At 38.8% G+C, this 17,701-nt stretch overlaps 1 protein-coding gene across 3 annotated transcripts in view; it reads left to right on the top strand.

The window, feature by feature from the left end:
• The window catches only part of LOC115087674 (carcinoembryonic antigen-related cell adhesion molecule 6-like), an 89,555-nt gene that overhangs the window by 64,506 nt on the left and 7,348 nt on the right, over window positions 1-17,701 (top strand). For all 3 annotated transcript variants that reach the window (XM_029595143.1, XM_029595152.1, XM_029595134.1), the window contains exons 6-8: window positions 7,764-7,877; window positions 9,347-9,427; window positions 14,201-14,305. In XM_029595143.1, coding sequence (XP_029451003.1) covers window positions 7,764-7,877; window positions 9,347-9,427; window positions 14,201-14,305 — 300 coding nt within the window. The remainder of the gene's footprint in view (window positions 1-7,763; window positions 7,878-9,346; window positions 9,428-14,200; window positions 14,306-17,701) is intronic.

The following is a 17,701-nucleotide window of genomic DNA, read 5'->3' as shown; positions in this document are numbered from 1 at the left end:
AGCAATCCACCCTCAGAGCTATACAGGCGTTCCAGTCGCCTCCTACTATCAAAGGAAGACCTGAGAGAAACCCCAGCTTGACTGTGAGATCAGAATAAAAACTGTTTGGAATCAGAGTTAGGGCCATAAACATTAACCAAGCCGAATTCCAATTGTTGGAAGCGGCAACGCAGAAGAATATTTCGCCCTTCCCCATCTATTTTTGTGTTAATTACTTGTAATGGAAGATTCTTGTGCACTAAAGTGCAGGACCCCCCATGCTCTGGGACGTGTAAGGGGCCGCCCCACACCTGACCCACTCAATCTATCAAAGTTTTCATGTTCCGCATGCGAAAGCTGTTTCTCCTGTAACAGTACAGTGTGAGCCTGTGATCTCTTAAGGAACTGTAGTAAATGGTTTCCTCTTAATTGGGTGAGATATGCCACTAATATTCAAGGAAATTAACTTAATCTGACCCATAGGATGTAAGAAGTAAAATTACCAGCAACAGATTCTCAAATACATGAACCTTCAATAACCTTATATTCATAAAGAAGCCATCTGTGATCCAAATAACTTTTTAAAAGCTCCTGCCTGCATTTAAGCTCTAACTGAGCCGAGCTCCCTAGTGATTTCAGCTCCAAGACTCCAAATTTTGCCAAGAATCTGTGCCATCAGCTCATTATTGGATTTAAGTGCCAATCCTTCTCCCCTCCCGAAATTTTTTTCTTTCTCATTCGTGCTCAGGCCTTCTGAATCCCCAGCCTTGCGGTAGAAGTCTCTTATAGGCCTGTCCAACGCGCTTCTGGTATGCCAAAACTGATATGAAGCTAATTTACATTCCAACCCTGAAATTAGGTTACATAATTGTCAAAATTTCTATGATTGGCTTTCTGTTATAAACATTCTGAATGGCTGTATGGTAATTTGCTTTCATTCTCCAAGTTAATTAATCCTCGTCTCATATGTAAATATTTTCTTCAAATTTGCCAGATTAGAAACCTTGTGCTTGTTCTAAGAATATTGTCTATAATCTTAGATGGAATGTCAGGTGGCCTCATCCTTGTTCCAGATATGCTTCTGCAATCCTAGATGGAATGTAAAATAACCTCCTATCAGTTGAAAATGTCCTACAGCCTTGTATTTCAGCATCTTTTGTCTAACTTATGGAGTCTCTTTTGTCTAGGAAAAACAAGTGCAAGGCTGAGACTATAATGTTGCTAGTAGTTGCTAGTCTTATGATAAAAAATCAAAAGCCCAGAAGTACAGGAATAATGACTTCTTCATATGTGACATCAAAAATGTTTCACTTAGTCTAAGGGCCTTTGAGCACCCACATCACACCAATTACTCATCTCGCCACAGACAGATTTAACCCGCGGTGTTCAAATTAAGAAGCTGTATCTAAAGTTGGGAGCACTTTAGCATATTGTACCGACCGAGACAACAAATGTTAAATGGGGGAATATAAGGAGCACAGCCCCAGGGCAGTCGGAGCTCTAGCAAAATACATCTACCACCATCAACACATTACAGCCCCCCCCCCCCCCCCAAAAAAAAATTAATTGTAGTTTTAATATTTTTATAGCTGAAAAGGTTTTTGCATACAGGGGTGTTCGGTCGCATATCTCAAGAAATAAAATGACCTTTTATGAAAACCCTTTTCCTCTGTCCCAACAATAACATTCATTTCAAAATGTTATACTATGTATTTTTTCTCTTTGTCTATGGGGAAAAAAATTCCTTATTAGATAAAGTGAATTGCTACCACTTCCCCAGCACCAAGTGCACAAGTGCATTGAGGTTCCAACCGCAGCCATGACAAAACAAGACTTGAACTTTTTTCATGTGTACAAAGTGCTGAGGCATCACCTCAGACCCCCCCCTCTACCTTGTACCTAATTAAAGGAGGAGAAAAGAGAAGAGTTGGGGAAGGAGGCTTTGTACTGAGGATTGAAAAGTGAAGGCTAGGCGAGAGAAAGATGTGAGGAGGAGAGGGAATTACTGGAATTGGATGTCCACGGAGGAAATATTAGGAGGTGAGGCAAAGGAAGAGTATTGAAGATTGGCGGGTGGGGAAAGGTAGTTTGTGAGAAGGAGGGATGGTGGAACAAAAGCAGAAGAGATTCAGGTTTATTGGTTGGTAGAGTATTTGGAAGTCAAGGGTAGATAAGGAAATCTGGATTGTTAGCTGGGAGAAAAGAATGAGGAGGTGAAGTGGTGTGAAGTAAATCCTGGGAAAATCTTTCTTTTCACCTCCGTCTCTTATCACTACACTCATTCTGTCCGTCATATCTCTCTTAACCTGAACCTCAGAAGCATTGGGTTCTTGCATTTATTTCAGTCCTGCAGCCAGTAGAGATGTTCTCTGTTCACTGACCTGATCTGAACTGTTGTTGGACCCCGGTAATGAGTATTTTTACAGCCAGCAAAATAGGGGGAATCTGGACATACCAGTAACATCCTAAGACAACGCAATAAACCAGGAGAAGTTATTTGATGTAGTGGAGGATAATGGACAGCAGCTCATCACTGTCCAAATTACCACCTTCAAGTATAAACTACAAGAAGTTCCACCCAGCTCTAAAAGAGCCTACTATCTGGGACATGCATTGGAAGTGATCTTTAAATACAAAAAAAAAAAAATCCTTGTCAGAGTCCATATTCCTCCCTGACATGTCCTGAAAATTTGGTATGGCTAGGACACCCCAAAAAAAAGATACGAGGGAAACTTACATACAGATAGAAAGCAAGGGGAAAAAAAAGCAGAGCTATGAGATGTTACAGAAGAGCTTATTTGTCTACAGGGCTGCATTTACTTGCAGAAATTTCCCAAGCAAACACCACATTATTTTTGTGGCCCTCTTGCCATTGTGTTATTAACTTTAGTCTTCTGTGGTTCAGTTCCCAGACCATTCCCTTACTGTCTGTGAGCACTGTAAGTTCTCCATCACCAAATAGTAAAATTTTAAAACCTATAGATAACAGCAGAGTCTGTAGTTTGATTTGGCCCAGCAAGTGGCTGGGTTAGAGATGCGGCAGGACATTTTGCCACCAAGGTCTCTCACTTATTTATGTAGATTAGAACAAACTGCATTTCAGGTATAATTTAGTTTTTGCTGATGACGTTATTTATAGTTTATAGCAGAGAAAAGGGTGTGAGACCAGTCAATAATGCTGATCCAAGTAGAATGAAGTAACAAACTTTAAAGGAATTTTAAAAAGTACAGTCCCTCTCCCCCCCCCCAACACAGCTGTGTTTCGCTGTAGGGGCTGTATTGGGAGGGACCCATGAAGAACAATTTCCAAAGGTTGTTATCCAAATCAGAAGTGTTCATTTTATAAAATTTCCAAAATAGGAGGCATTCACATGTAGCTTATAAATTTGCAGTTCTAAAGCGTGCATAGAAGTACAGGATTTCAATGAGAACATAAGAACATAAGAAATTGCCATGCTGGGTCACACCAAGGGTCCATCAAGCCCAGCATCCTGTTTCCAACAGAAGCCAAACCAGGCCACAAGAACCTGGCAAGTACACAAACACCAAGAAGATCCCATTCTACTGATGCCAGTAATAGAAGAGGCCATTCCCTAAGTCAGCTTGATTAATAGCAGTTAATGGACTTCTCCAAAAACTTATCCAAACCTTTTTTGAACCCAGCTGCACTAACTGCACTAACCACATCTTCTGGCAAAAAATTCCAGAGCTTAATTGTGCGTTGAGTGAAAAATAATTTTCTCAGATTAGTGTTAAATGTGCTACTTGCTAACTTCATGGAATGCCCCCTAGTCTTATATAATCCGAAAGTGTAAATAACCGATTCATATCTACTCATTCAAGACCTCTCATGATTTTAAAGAGATCTATCATATCCTCCATCAGCCATCTCTTCTCCAAGCTGAACAGCCCTAACCTCTTCAGCCTTTCCTCACAGGGGAGTTGTTCCATCCCCTTTATCATTTTGGTTGTCCTTCTCTGTACAGTCTCCAGTGCAACTAAATCTTTTTTGAGATGCGGCGACCAGAATTGTACACAGTATTCAAGGTGCGATCTCACCATGGAGCGATACAGAGGCATTATGACTTTTTCCATTTTATTAACCATTCCCTTCCTAATAATTCCAAACATTCTGTTTGCTTTTTGACTGCTGCAGCACACTGAGCCGATGATTTCAAATTATTATCCACTATGTTGCCTAGAACGTTTTCCTGGGTGGTAGCTCCTAATATGGAGCCTAACATTGTGTAACTACAGCAAGGGTTATTTTTCCCTATATGCAACACCTTGCATTTGCCACATTAAATTTCATCTGCCATTTGGATGCCCAATCTTCCAGTCTTGCAAGGTCCTCCTGTAATGTATCACAATCCACTTGTGATTTAACTACTCTGAATAGTTTTGTATCATCCGCAAATTTGATAACCTCACTCGTATTCCTTTCCAGATCATTTATATATATATATATTGAAAAACACTGGTCCAAGTACAGATCCCTGAGGCACTCCACTGTTTACCCTTTTCCACTGAGAAAATTGACCATTTAATCCTTCTCTGTGTTTCTTGTCTTTTAACCAGTTTTTAATCCACAAAAGTGTCAGGTAAAGTATCCAGTTTAACCAACAGAGATGAATGGACAACAACCTTTGGAAATTGTTCTTCGTGGGTCCCTCCTGATGCAGCCCCTACAGCAAAACACAGCCATGTTGGGGGACACATTAAAAAAAAGGTGGAAAAGGTTAAAAAAGGTGGAAAGAAGGCAAAACGATTACCGGCATGGTTAAAAGGGGAGGTGAAAGAAGCTATTTTAGCCAAACGATCTTCATTAAAAAAATTGGAAGAAGGATCCAACAGAAGAAAATAGGATAATGCATAATCGTTGGCAAGTTAAATGTAAGACATTGATAAGACAGGCTAAGAGAGAATTTGAAAAGAAGTTGAGCATAGAGGCAAAAACTCACAATAAAAACTTTTTAAAATATCCAAAGCAGAAAGCCTGTGAGGGAGTCAGTTGGACCGTTAGATGATCGAGGGGTTAAAGGGGCACTTAGAGAAGATAAGGCCATTGTGGAAAGATTAAATGATTTCTTTGCTTCGGTGTTTACTAAAGAGTATGTTGGGGAGATACCCGTTCCGGAGAAGGTTTTCATGGGTAATGATTCAGATGGACTGACCCAAATCACAGTGAACCTAGAAGATGTGGTAGGCCTGATTGATAAACTGAAGAGTAATAAATCACCTGAACTGGATGGTATACACCCCAGGGTTCTAAAGGAACTAAAAAATGAAATTTCAGACTTATTAGTAAAAATTTGTAACCTATCATTAAAATCATCCATTGTACCTGAAGACTGGAGGATAGTTAATGTAACCCCAATATTTAAAAAGGGCTCTAGGGGCGATCCGGGAAACTACAGACCGGTTAGCCTGACTTCAGTGCCAGGAAAAATAGTGCAAAGTGTTCTAAGCATCAAAATCACAGAACATATAGGAAGACATGGTTTAATGGAACAAAGTCAGCATGGCTTTACCCAAGGCAAGTCTTGCCTCACAAATCTGCTTCACTTTTTTGAAGGAGTTAATAAACATGTGGATAAAGGTGAACCAGTTGATGTAGTGTACTTGGGTTTTCAGAAGGCGTTTGATAAAGTTCCTCATGAGAGGCTTCTAGGAAAAGTAAAAAGTCATGGTATAGGTGGCGATGTCCTTTCATTGATTACAAACTGGCTAAAAGACAGGAAACAGAGAGTAGGATTAAATGGACAATTTTCTCAGTGGAAGGGAGTGGGCAGTGGAGTGCCTCAGGGATCTGTATTGGGACCCTTACTTTTCAATATAATTTATAAATGATCTAGAAAGAAATACGACGAGTGAGGTAATCAAATTTGCAGATGATACAAAATTGTTCGGAGTAGTTAAATCTCAAGCAGATTGTGATAAATTGCAGGAAGACCTTGTGAGACTGGAAAATTGGCATCAAAATGGCATATGAAATTTAATGTGGATAAGTGCAAGGTGATGCATATAGGGAAAAATAACCCATGCTATAGTTACACAATGTTAGGTTCCATATTAGGTGCTACCACCCAAGAAAGAGATCTAGGCATCATAGTGGATAACACATTGAAATCGTCGGTTCAGTGTGCTACGACAGTCAAAAAAGCAAACAGAATGTTGGGAATTATTAGGAAGGGAATGGTGAATAAAACGGAAAATGTCATAATGCCTCTGTATCTCTCCATGGTGAGACCCCACCTTGAATACTGTGTATAATTCTGGTCGCCGCATCTCAAAAAAGATATAATTGCGATGGAGAAGGTACAGAGAAGGGCGACCAAAATGATAAGGGGAATAGAACGGCTCCCCTATGAGGAAAGACTAAAGAGGTTAGGACTTTTCAGCTTGGAGAAGAGATGGCTGAGGGGGGATATGATAGAGGTGTTTAAAATCATGAGAGATCTAGAACGGGTAGATGTGAATCGGTTATTTAGTCTTTTAGATGATAGAAAGACTAGGGGGCATTCCATGAAGTTAGCATGTGGCACATTTAAAACTAATCGGAGAAAGTTCTTTTTTACTCAACGCACAATTAAACTCTGGAATTTGTTGCCAGAGGATGTGGTTAGTGCAGTTAGTATAGCTGTGTTTAAAAAAGGATTGGATAAATTCTTGGAGGAGAAGTCCATTACCTGCTATTAATTAAGTTGACTTAGAGAATAGCCACTGCTATTATTAGCAACAGTAACATGGGATAGACTTAGTTTTTGGGTACTTGCCAGGTTCTTATGGCCTGGATTGGCCACTGTTGGAAACAGGATGCTGGGCTTGATGGACCCTTGGTCTGACCCAGTATGGCATGTTCTTATGACTGTACGTTTTAATACTCCTTTAAAGTTTGTTACTTCGTTCTCCTTGGAACAGCATTATTGATTGGTCTCGCACCCTTTTCTCTGCTATGTGCTCTTTCATGTGATTCATATTTACCTTACACTTAACTTTTTTTTTGCAATTTGCCTTTTATTATTTGTAGTTTATCATATACAAAATATTTCTCCTCTGTTCTCAATAAGCAATCTCATTTGAAATAAATTGAGTGCTCATCATAATAGGCATCATCGATTAAATGTTATTACACATTGATATATTTTCTGCCTTATTTTTAATCCTAGGTCTTCCACCAATTTACAATTTTTACTTTTTTCAGTGCAAATAAAACAACAACATATAATGGTTGTACAGTCTTAAAATGTAATTCAAAAGATAAAGACTTATCTCATTTGTGCTCAATGTTGCTCAGTAATTGCCATGGATTCTCTCAATGTTACTTAATGAACACCATAAATTGTTCTCAATGATGCCTATTATGATGGTCACTCAATTTATTTCATTATGATATTGTTTATTAAGTGAGAGGTGAGGAGGAATATTTCATTTACAAGTTTTTTGTCCACTGACCCTTGACAATACTGTTCAGGAAGATACATGTTTGGTTCTTTTTGCATATTATTTATAGTTTTCTGTTTGTTTGCAAATTAGTTTTGGATAATGAAAGCATTCCTCATTCAGCCTTTATCTTCTTTTAGCCATTTTCTTCTGACAAACTAAAAGCAGTTTTGCTTATGTTGGGTGAGAGGGGAAATAGGATAATACCAGGTCATCACCAGATATCCATGAGGGCTGAAATGGGGAGGCAAGAAGCATATTTTGCAGTTGATGTAGGCTTTATGTATTTTCCTTTAGCTTCAAACTGAATTTTGATCTCTCTCTCTCTCTCTCTCTTGAAGACGGCATCAGCATTCTTGCAGTCATTTTATTGATCCTCCTTGTGCTTGCCATGGGATTGTACGTCCTTCCAAGGGAACGCTTGGAGAACCCTTGTCCTGTGCTGAAAAACTCAGGTGAGTAGAGCGAGTGACTTTCATGGGTCGACTAAATTTGGCTTGTTGGCGATCTTCCTAAAAAAGGCTCGTGCTCATCCTCTTTTTGGACACAGAACCTAATCCATTACAAGGCAGGGTCATGAGATACATCCACATACACCCAAGCAGGATCCACGAAGCCTAAGCCATCTCATGCGGACAGATGTCATTCTAATGTACTCTTTAACCTTAAAACCTCTAATAATGAAGTGTGATGGGTAACCATTAATTTGACTTTCTGGCCTTGCTGTACTCTCACTCCATTTGCTGTGACATTACTGCTTTCAGTTTTCTAGTCATTTTAATAACCTCAGAAGTGTCACACTGACCATACTGAGAAGTAAAATCCTATATTTCTCCACATATCAGGTACACCGTAGCCAGCAGTAAAGATTTCACAGCTTGGCCTGTTTATCTTGTGGTACCTTGAACTTTTTTAAGGTGCAAATGTATAACCCATTGCTCTTCTGTGTGCCACTACCTGCTTTGCATTAGTTTTGGCAGTGAGGTAAAACAACAGGATAGATGCCAAAAGTCTTTTTAAAATATTTATTGAAGTGGAGACGTATCTATTAAAAAACAAAACAAAAAACAACTGCCCGACTCAGGCCGAGTTTTCCGTTATATGTCTGTACATGTATGTATGTGCAGTGTAAAAAAATTTTTTTAAGGATTTTCATGTTCTTAATTTAGTATTATTAATCTCCACATTTTTATAATTTGTTTGTAGCCCCTGAGGCAGCCGCTGAAAGAGTGGCGAAACTCGGCCTGAGCCGGGCAGTTTTTTTTTTTAATAGATGTCTCCACTTCAGTAAATATTTGAAAAAGACTTTTGGCATCCATCCTGTTTGTTGTACCTCACGGCTTTTTTAGATTGCCTGCCTTCTTGTTTTTTGGGGCCATTAGTTTTGGCAGTGCCTGCAGCCAAGTTACCTTTTGGCTTTGAGCCCTATAAGATCTCAAAAGTTAGAGTATTGAGGCTTAACCAGTACATTTATGGGAAACTTCCAGTCAGCACTGGATCCTGCAGGATTTGGCAGTGGTGCCATCATTTCCTCTAGACCTCAGCATGATATTAAGGGCAATATGCTATAGTTTTTCAGAAGCAACATTTGGACCTTGCTTTATCTACTCTGGATGTTAAAGTTCTCGTGGCATGTGTTGTACAAGTAGTGCTGCTGTTCCTGAAGTCATGCATGCATTAGCTTATACAGTCTGACATCTGGAATTTTACCTGCTAACAATAACCTATTAGAAACGCATATTCTGATTAATTGTATCCTGTGTGTAACAGGTTGTAGTAGTGCCACCACATTGGTGTGTAGTAGCAATGTTTTCACTCGGCAGCTGGATGTTCTCTCTCTAGTTCTCTGGTACAGAGAGACTCGACTGATTTTGGTTACAGTGTGAGGCTTGTCTCAGCTGAGGTGTGGGTTTTCTTTTGACAGGTGTTAAAAAGGTTTGGAATGCTGCAGGTCCGGTGGTGGTGATTGTCTCCTGTGTCGCTTTGCTGTTAGTCGTTCAATGGTGTAAGTATATTCCAGAGGCTGTGGGATTACATGCTTCCCTGACCATTCCTCACATTTGTTTCATAGTAAACTTTTGTGTGTTTATAGAGAGCAGCAGTACCACTGACTTATTTTTATGGGCTATAACAACGATCCAAAAAATCGGGGAACAGCTAGTTTCCAAATGTTCAAGAAAATAAGCTAGTTGATAATTGGTTTAAATACAAGAAAAGAGTGTATGTGAAATTCTTATTAAAAATTATATGCTTTATTTGTTAACAAAACTTTGTTTATAATTTTATCTTTTTTATATAAAACATTATTCAATAAAATTTAAGGGAAGACCTCAGCATTGGCACCAATCTGATAATACAGAAATCTGTTAGCCAATAGTTGCAATCATTGGTCTTTCTCCCTTTCTCTTTGCTTAAGTGCCATCGAAAAATTATTCAAAAATGGTCAAGATGAAGTTAAATGATTCTCTGTAACATAAATTTTCTCAAGGAGCTACATTTCAAAGTCTTCGTAACATTAACTCTCTCGAGAAGCTATGTTTTATCTTGCTGTTGTGAATAAATTCACATTTAGTGTCACATTTAACTCTGATCTTGTTGCTCAAGATTAGGTTATTTTGTTATTTGTTTATATTTGTTAAATATAGTTTATATAAATATATAGTTAAATATTTGTTAAATATAGTTTATTATTTAATTTAAAATATATAGTTTAATATTTGTTAAATATAGTTTATATAAATATATAGTTTATATTTGTTAAATCTAGAAGCACAGAAACCCTCCTAATCTCCTTAACGGATTCCATATTACTGAATCTTGAAAAAAGATGTCCTTGTCTACTCATCTTAGATTAGGTTATTTTGTTATTTGTTTATATTTGTTAAATATAGTTTATATAAATATATAGTTAAATATTTGTTAAATATAGTTTATTATTTAATTTAAAATATATAGTTTAATATTTGTTAAATATAGTTTATATAAATATATAGTTTATATTTGTTAAATCTAGAAGCACAGAAACCCTCCTAATCTCCTTAACGGATTCCATATTACTGAATCTTGAAAAAAGATGTCCTTGTCTACTCATCTTACTAGACCTATCAGCAGCATTTGATACGGTCAATCATAACACATTAATAGATCGTCTGTCAGACATTGGAATTAGAGATACAGCTCTCAACTGGTTCAAATCGTTCCTTAAGAACAGACAATATAAAGTCAAGGTCAACAAGGAAGAATCTCAACCAATCACCTGCGACTTGGGAGTCCCTCAGGGATCATCACTCTCACCAACCTTATTCAATATATACCTCCTACCACTCTGCCAACTCCTGCTCAACCTCAAACTCATCCACTACTTATACGCAGACGATGTACAGATTCTAATCCCCATCACCGAATCACTCCAAAAAACTCTGGATTTCTGGAACACATGCCAACAAGCCATCAATAACTTACTCACAAGCCTAAATCTTATCCTCAATCAAAACAAAACAGAATACCTACTCATTTCTCAAGATGGAACCTACTCACTTCCCAGCACCAACTTATCCACCCAAATAACTTTTTCACCACAAGTCAGAAATCTAGGAGTTATACTTGATCACCAAATGAATTACAGAGCGCTCATCAATAACATAGTAAAGGACGGATTCTTCAAATTACAAGTCTTAAAAAGACTCAGACCACTACTCCATTTTCAAGATTTCCGATTGGTTCTACAAGCGATCATACTCACGAAAATAGATTACTGCAACTCTCTTCTAGTAGGCCTACCAGCAAACGCCTTAAAACCATTACAGATGTTGCAAAACGCTTCGGCAAGGATCCTAACCAAGACCAACAAAAGAGACCACATCTCACCCATTTTAAAAAGCCTACACTGGCTGCCCGTCAATTTCAGAATACTCTTCAAAGTGCTCTCATCAATACACAAAGCACTACACAACCTAGCCCCACTCATGCTCAAAACCCCTCTCCAACTCCACACCTCTACTAGACCAGTGAGACATGCCTACCGAAACAATCTCCAGATACCACCAATGAAATCAGCTTTAAGTAAAAGAGCATTCTCCACAGCTGGTCCGAAACTCTGGAATACGCTCCCGCCGGAACTCAAATCAGTGCAATGCCCCATTATTTTCAAAAAAAGGCTTAAAACTTGGCTCTTCCACCAAGCTTTTCCATAACATCAGACAGCGCAAGCTTCTCTGCCAAGGTCCCCCTTTAAATCATTTTCTATCAAACCATAAGAGAACTATATAAGAACATCAGCTATTGTCAACAACCTATAAGAGAACTACACAAGAACTAGACAAGTTCAATTCTAAAAACTCTTTGAACCCCTATTCAATACCCCATAGAACAACACAAAGAACTCCATAGATCATCACAAAGAATTCCCCAAAGAATTCTTCAACTTTAACTCCTTGGCAGCCCAAAAGTACAAAATGCAATTCCCAACCTCCTGACAGTCTTAAAAGCTATAATCAACCCCACACAGAAGTTATCTGCCTCTGCCTATATTAGGCTATGTATATTGTATTTCTTTGTTTAACCCCATATATTCATTTCCAAGTTATTCTTCCTGTTCTCTGTAAGACATTTGCTTGTCACTGTTATTGTTCAAAATGTAAACCGAATTGATCAGTAATTCTGTTATTGGAAAGTCGGTATAGAAAAAACTTTAAATAAATAAATAAATAATATTATTGTTACTTTCAATGTTCCTTGTAATAATATTCAATGGTTGATTAGTTATTGTTCAATGTTCTATGTAAAATTACCCCGGTCTAACCTCCCAGACCAGGGCAACCTTTTCGTTACTTGTAACAAAATTAATTGTAATTAGGTTATATGCTCAAGATTAGGTTATTTTGTTATTTGTTTATATTTGTTAAATATTATTGTTACTTTCAATGTTCCTTGTAATAACATTCAATGGTTGATTAGTTATTGTTCAATGTTCTATGTAAAATTACCCCGGTCTAACCTCCCAGACCAGGGCAACCTTTTCGTTACTTGTAACGAAATTAATTGTAATTAGGTTATATGCTCAAGATTAGGTTATTTTGTTATTTGTTTATATTTGTTAAATATTATTGTTACTTTCAATGTTCCTTGTAATAATATTCAATGGTTGATTAGTTATTGTTCAATGTTCTATGTAAAATTACCCTGGTCTAACCTCCCAGACCAGGGCAACCTTTTCGTTACTTGTAAACCGGATTGATTTGTATTGCATACAGGAATTCCGGTATAAAAAAATTAAAAATAAATAAATAAATAAATAAATTAGCCCATTTCATTTTATATTTTTCAAAGGAAAACCTCATGTATCTTAACAGTGGTACATCCCGATATAGGAAAGCAAGAGAAACTTATCTCAAGGCATGACGTTCTTTTTCTTTCTTTTGCCAGATACTTGCTTATAACAACCAGAGTTTGGTATAAACCACCGCCGCCAACGTTGTCAACGTTTCGCTTCAAACACTGCTTCAGGGCGGGCTGGTTATAAAAGGAACTGTTCGTTTCAAAATTGTTATAAGCAAGTATCCGGCAAAAGAAAGAAAAAGAACGTCATGCCTTGAGATAAGTTTCTCTTGCTTTCCTATGTCGGGATGTACCACTGTTAAGATACATGAGGTTTTCCTTTGAAAAATATAAAATGAAATGGGCTAATCTTGAGCAACAAGATCAGAGTTAAATGTGACACTGAATGTGAATTTATTCACAACAGCAAGATAAAACATAGCTTCTCGAGAGAGTTAATGTAGCTCCTTGAGAAAGTTTATGTTACAGAGAATCATTTAACTTCATCTTGACCATTTTTGAATAATTTTTCGATGGCACTTTTTAAGCAAAAGAAAGGGAGAAAGACCAGTGATGGCAACTATTGGCTAACAGATTTCTGTATTATCAGATTGGTGCCAATGCTGCGGTCTTCCCTTCAATAAAATGTAATCATTTTTTATATAAAAAAGATAAAATTATAAACAAAGTTTTGTTAACAAATAAAGCATATAATTTTTAATAAGAATTTCACATACACTCTTTTCTTGTATTTACACCAATTGTCAACTAGCTTATTTTTATGGGCTAACAGTCTGAACAAGTGAAGATATATAATCCTCCTCATGCTGCCGGAAGTCCTTGTGAAGATGAAATGAGCAGGTTCCTTACCAAAGTCTAGGACTCCGAGGTCATGTCTGCGATGTCATCTTGTTAAGAATTCATATTCAGTAAGCAGTCACTCTGAAGGAAGACAGATACTAAGTTCAGGCTGTGTACTCCCTGCTTATACAGTCATGGATAGTAGGCTGAACCAAAGAAAGACTTAAAAAATAAACTCAAAATGTGAAAATATTTCCCATGTGAGCATAGGACTAAGATATAACACTATACATCCTTGAGAGGAAACAAAGTGCAATAAAAGTAAATGTGACCTCCTCTTCTCCTATGCATGCTTGCTCCAAATTACCATCTTCACTTGTAAACCCAACACACGCTGTGTTGACTTTGGGGAAACCAATAGGATACCTCTGATTTCTATAATCTTACATTGTTGGTCAGAACACCAGGAATAAGAAGGCATTGTGTTAAGTATCCATCATAGTTTTAGGGTGGAAGACAGGGCCTTTGATTTCAGTCCTTGGACTGCATGTGGAGCATAGGAGAGTGAAGATAAGAGTGGAAAGGCAAGGATTCCTGGGAAACCCTGAAATGCTGATCATGATCAATGACTAGGATCGCTTTTGTGGCTCTCTCCTTTCAGCTAAGGATCCCTGTAGAAAATCTTCCCATTTACCAATGATGACTGGCCTTTCCATAGCTGTTCCAGTGGCGCTTTTGATTATAATGGTTCCTTTCTTTTATTTCTGTAAGTATCCTCTGAATAGGTTATTTTATGTTTCATGCTCCAAAGCATCTTGTATAGAACTGCTAAGCAAAAATATAAAGCTAGACAATATAGAATTTAAGAACAATTGTGAATGAGTCCCACCACAAACCATGTCCACAAAATGTGACGTATGCACAACTTGACACTAATTTAATTGTATGAAAATCACCGAGGGAAAACAAACCATTATTTATTTATTTATTTTGAGAACTTAAGTTCCGCATGATCCAGAAATTCACAGCGGATAAGACTCTACAATCATAATAGTATAATCAATAAAACAAATTATGCAGAAAATAAAAATACAAACACATAAAATACAATTGAAAATATAAGCTTAAAATAAAACACAAATAGCATATAAAATTCCAATATTTGAGATAGTAATGCTTGCTGCAACATTACAAAAAGACATCTTAAGGAACTTAAAAATACTGAGTTCTTAATAAATTTAGTGCCATTACTTGGGAATGTGGTTTAACGGTGTGGGATTTTTTTTTTTTGGGGTGTTTGGCATCGTAATTTTATTTTTCTGTTCTTTTGGGTCGCAAGATAAACTGGTTTCAGTTCTAGTGGTTTTGCCTATTTTTTCTCATAACTATTTGATTAGTTTTTGTACACTTGTGAATAAAGGAAAACAGAACAAACTGCCAGAAATAATAAATACCAGAGAGAGGGAGGGTGCTCTGCTTTTGTACTCTACCAGTTTGGCATAATCAAATAATTAGTACATAAAAGAAAATATTTTAACAATCCCCCTCCTCCCATCTAGCCCAAGTCTGGTTGCAAGGTACTGTCATCGTTATAAGTGCTGTGTTTAAGTTTTTTAAAATGTAAGGTAGCCTGCAAACACTGTTTCAGTGAGGTTGCAATCTTAAATTGTCCCCGCATTTTCGCACGTGTGTTTTAAAATACACATCCCACAGACAAGTGTGCGCCCAATGTTAAGAATGCTCGAAAAAACATACTTCACATATCTTTTTCCTAGGATTTTGCTGGCTTTTACACGTGTATATATAGATGGATTTTAAAACATGCTCGTGCCAGAGACAACCCAGTTTTTCCAATTAGTCCACCAGTTTTCCCAGTTAATATCAAGGTCTTCAAGACTCCTCTGGTTCTTTATCCTGCAATCCCTCCCAGTTGACCCAGACCCCTCACTCTGTCCTGAGCAGCTCAGGCTTATGTCTTGAAGACTCTTATGAGTCAGCACTGCCGCCCCCAGTTTCCTGCCTCATCTTGGGAGTTAGTTGTCCTAGCTGTGACTGCTACTCCTAGTCTTGTACTTGTACTTGATCCTATCTATTCCTGTTCTTAGGCCCCGCTTTAGTGGCTTCCTAATTTGTTGTCTGTCTTTGGTTTGTCTGTCCTGGTTGCCTCCATAGTTCCCTCTAAGCTGAGCACATGAGCGATTGCTCATACATTTTGGCACAATGCTCACAGTTTTTACATGAGTTCACATACATTTTTTGTTATGTTATTTACAGAAATGCAACGCTAATATTGGTGCTCAAAAACTGTTTAAAAAAATATCATTGCTCACATGAAAAAATGTGCACACACCTAGTCACTCCTTGGAGGGAGCATTGGTTGTCCCTGTGTCTGTTTGACTTTGTTCCACTGGTTCACGGCCCCTTTCTATGTTTCTGTGTTTGTTGTGAGCAACTTCCTGTTCCCTGTTTTGTTGCAGCCCTGCTCCCTTATTGGGTGCCTCTGATCCCATGGTGGCTGGTCAGGCAGAAGATCATGATTCCTAGCCAGCTCCCTGGGAGGCTGGGAGGGGGGAGAGGGGGTCCGGCCTACTTCTGCCTCAGGATTTATTCAAACACTGGCCAGCTGTGACCTGACCTCAAGAGGAAGCCAGATGTACACTTCAGGAGAGGAAAAATGAACTCCCTCAAGCTAGGCCTAAATTTTTCTGGCCTGGGCTTAACAGCTCCCCAGGTATGTGCCTCTTAAAGATTCAGTTGCTGTAAAAAAAACCAAAAAAAAACAACCCCTATAGATCTGTTTCCTGATGTTAGAAAATCTGGACTCGCATCCATTATGTAGCCACTAGTGTTGGTGCTATAACCCTGTCTATAGTTTCTATAGTTCCTGACTGAGAGTGCAAGAGGTGACAGCATAGCAATATACCATCTGAAGTAATTTTTTGTCTTTGCAATGTCTCAACTCCTGGTCACACAATACAGACCCCGGCTAAAAGTAATCCGGTACCTGCTTCATATAACTAGCTAGCCTGTGCTGAAGCCTTTCCTTAGCATTCAGGGAGGTCAGGCCCAACGAGTGGGTTATGCACCTCTGCCAGCAGATGGAGATGGAGCAAAAGCTGACGACATTGGCCAAATAGTCCCACCCCCAACATCAGCCAGCCTATATTCTCCGTTTGCTTCAGCCCACCAGTATTCTCCATCTCTAGCAGATGGTGGATGTGCATTTCCCTTCATGGGGATTGCCTATTAGTTTAAAAAAAAAAAAAAAGGAATGGAATGGAAAGGAGATAACTGAAAGATGAGATTTCTGTATAGCTCTGCTTGTCTTGTGAGGTGATACAGTGCGGTTCCTCCCTCAGTAGAGTGCCCTCACTCCAGTAACCTTGACTGCCATGGACTAGAAATAAGGCTCGGTGGAGGAGGCTTTAGCCCTCCCCCCCATAGCTGGAACATTTTCTGCTCTCAGCCAGGGAGGGCTGAGCTCAGGTAAAAGTTTTTTTCTTTATTAAAAAAAAAAAAAACCCAAGAGCAGCTATTTGGCTAGGCCCCACTTCCAGGCTTCTCTCCTTTGGCCGCGTGATAGGCTGCGAGGTGATTGCTCACCACCTTTTTCGCTGCAGGCCATCGGCACGCTCCTGCGTGCCCAGTTGTGCAGCCAACTTAGACATCTTTTTTTGGGTCAAAATGTCTATATAACACCGCTTGCCTCCTGGGGTGATACCGTGCGGTCCCTCCCTCAGAGTACTTCAGTCAGGTAGACCTTCAATGGCTTGGACATAAAATTTGATTAGTGGTTGCAGGCCGAGAGAGGCTTGGTGTGGTGAAGGCTTAGCTCTCTTCCCCCATAGCCGGGGCCTATTCCTGCTCACTGCCAGGGGGGGCTGAGCACCGGTGAAAGTTTTACTTTTTTTTTTTTTTTATAAAGAAAAACGAACATCTGCGATCCCTCTCGCGTCTCTGGGGAGTTCGAGGTGAGGAGGCAGTGCAGGCATGGCGGGTTGAGCAGCCATTTGGCTAGGCCCTACTTGCAGGCTTCTCCCTGTGAGGTGTTTTTGGGCTGTGGACTGCTCAGCACGTGCCAGCGCACCAGTTTGAGCATCCTGCTTAGACGCCTTTCTTGGTGTCAGTATTAGGCGCCTAAATTGGGAGCTTAATTGCACGT

Source organism: Rhinatrema bivittatum, chromosome 1, assembly GCF_901001135.1.
Source record: "Rhinatrema bivittatum chromosome 1, aRhiBiv1.1, whole genome shotgun sequence".
NCBI classification, from domain to species: Eukaryota; Metazoa; Chordata; class Amphibia; order Gymnophiona; family Rhinatrematidae; genus Rhinatrema; species Rhinatrema bivittatum.
The sequence above is the reverse complement of the archived record's forward strand: the minus strand, read 5'-3'. Positions and strand labels throughout refer to the sequence as shown.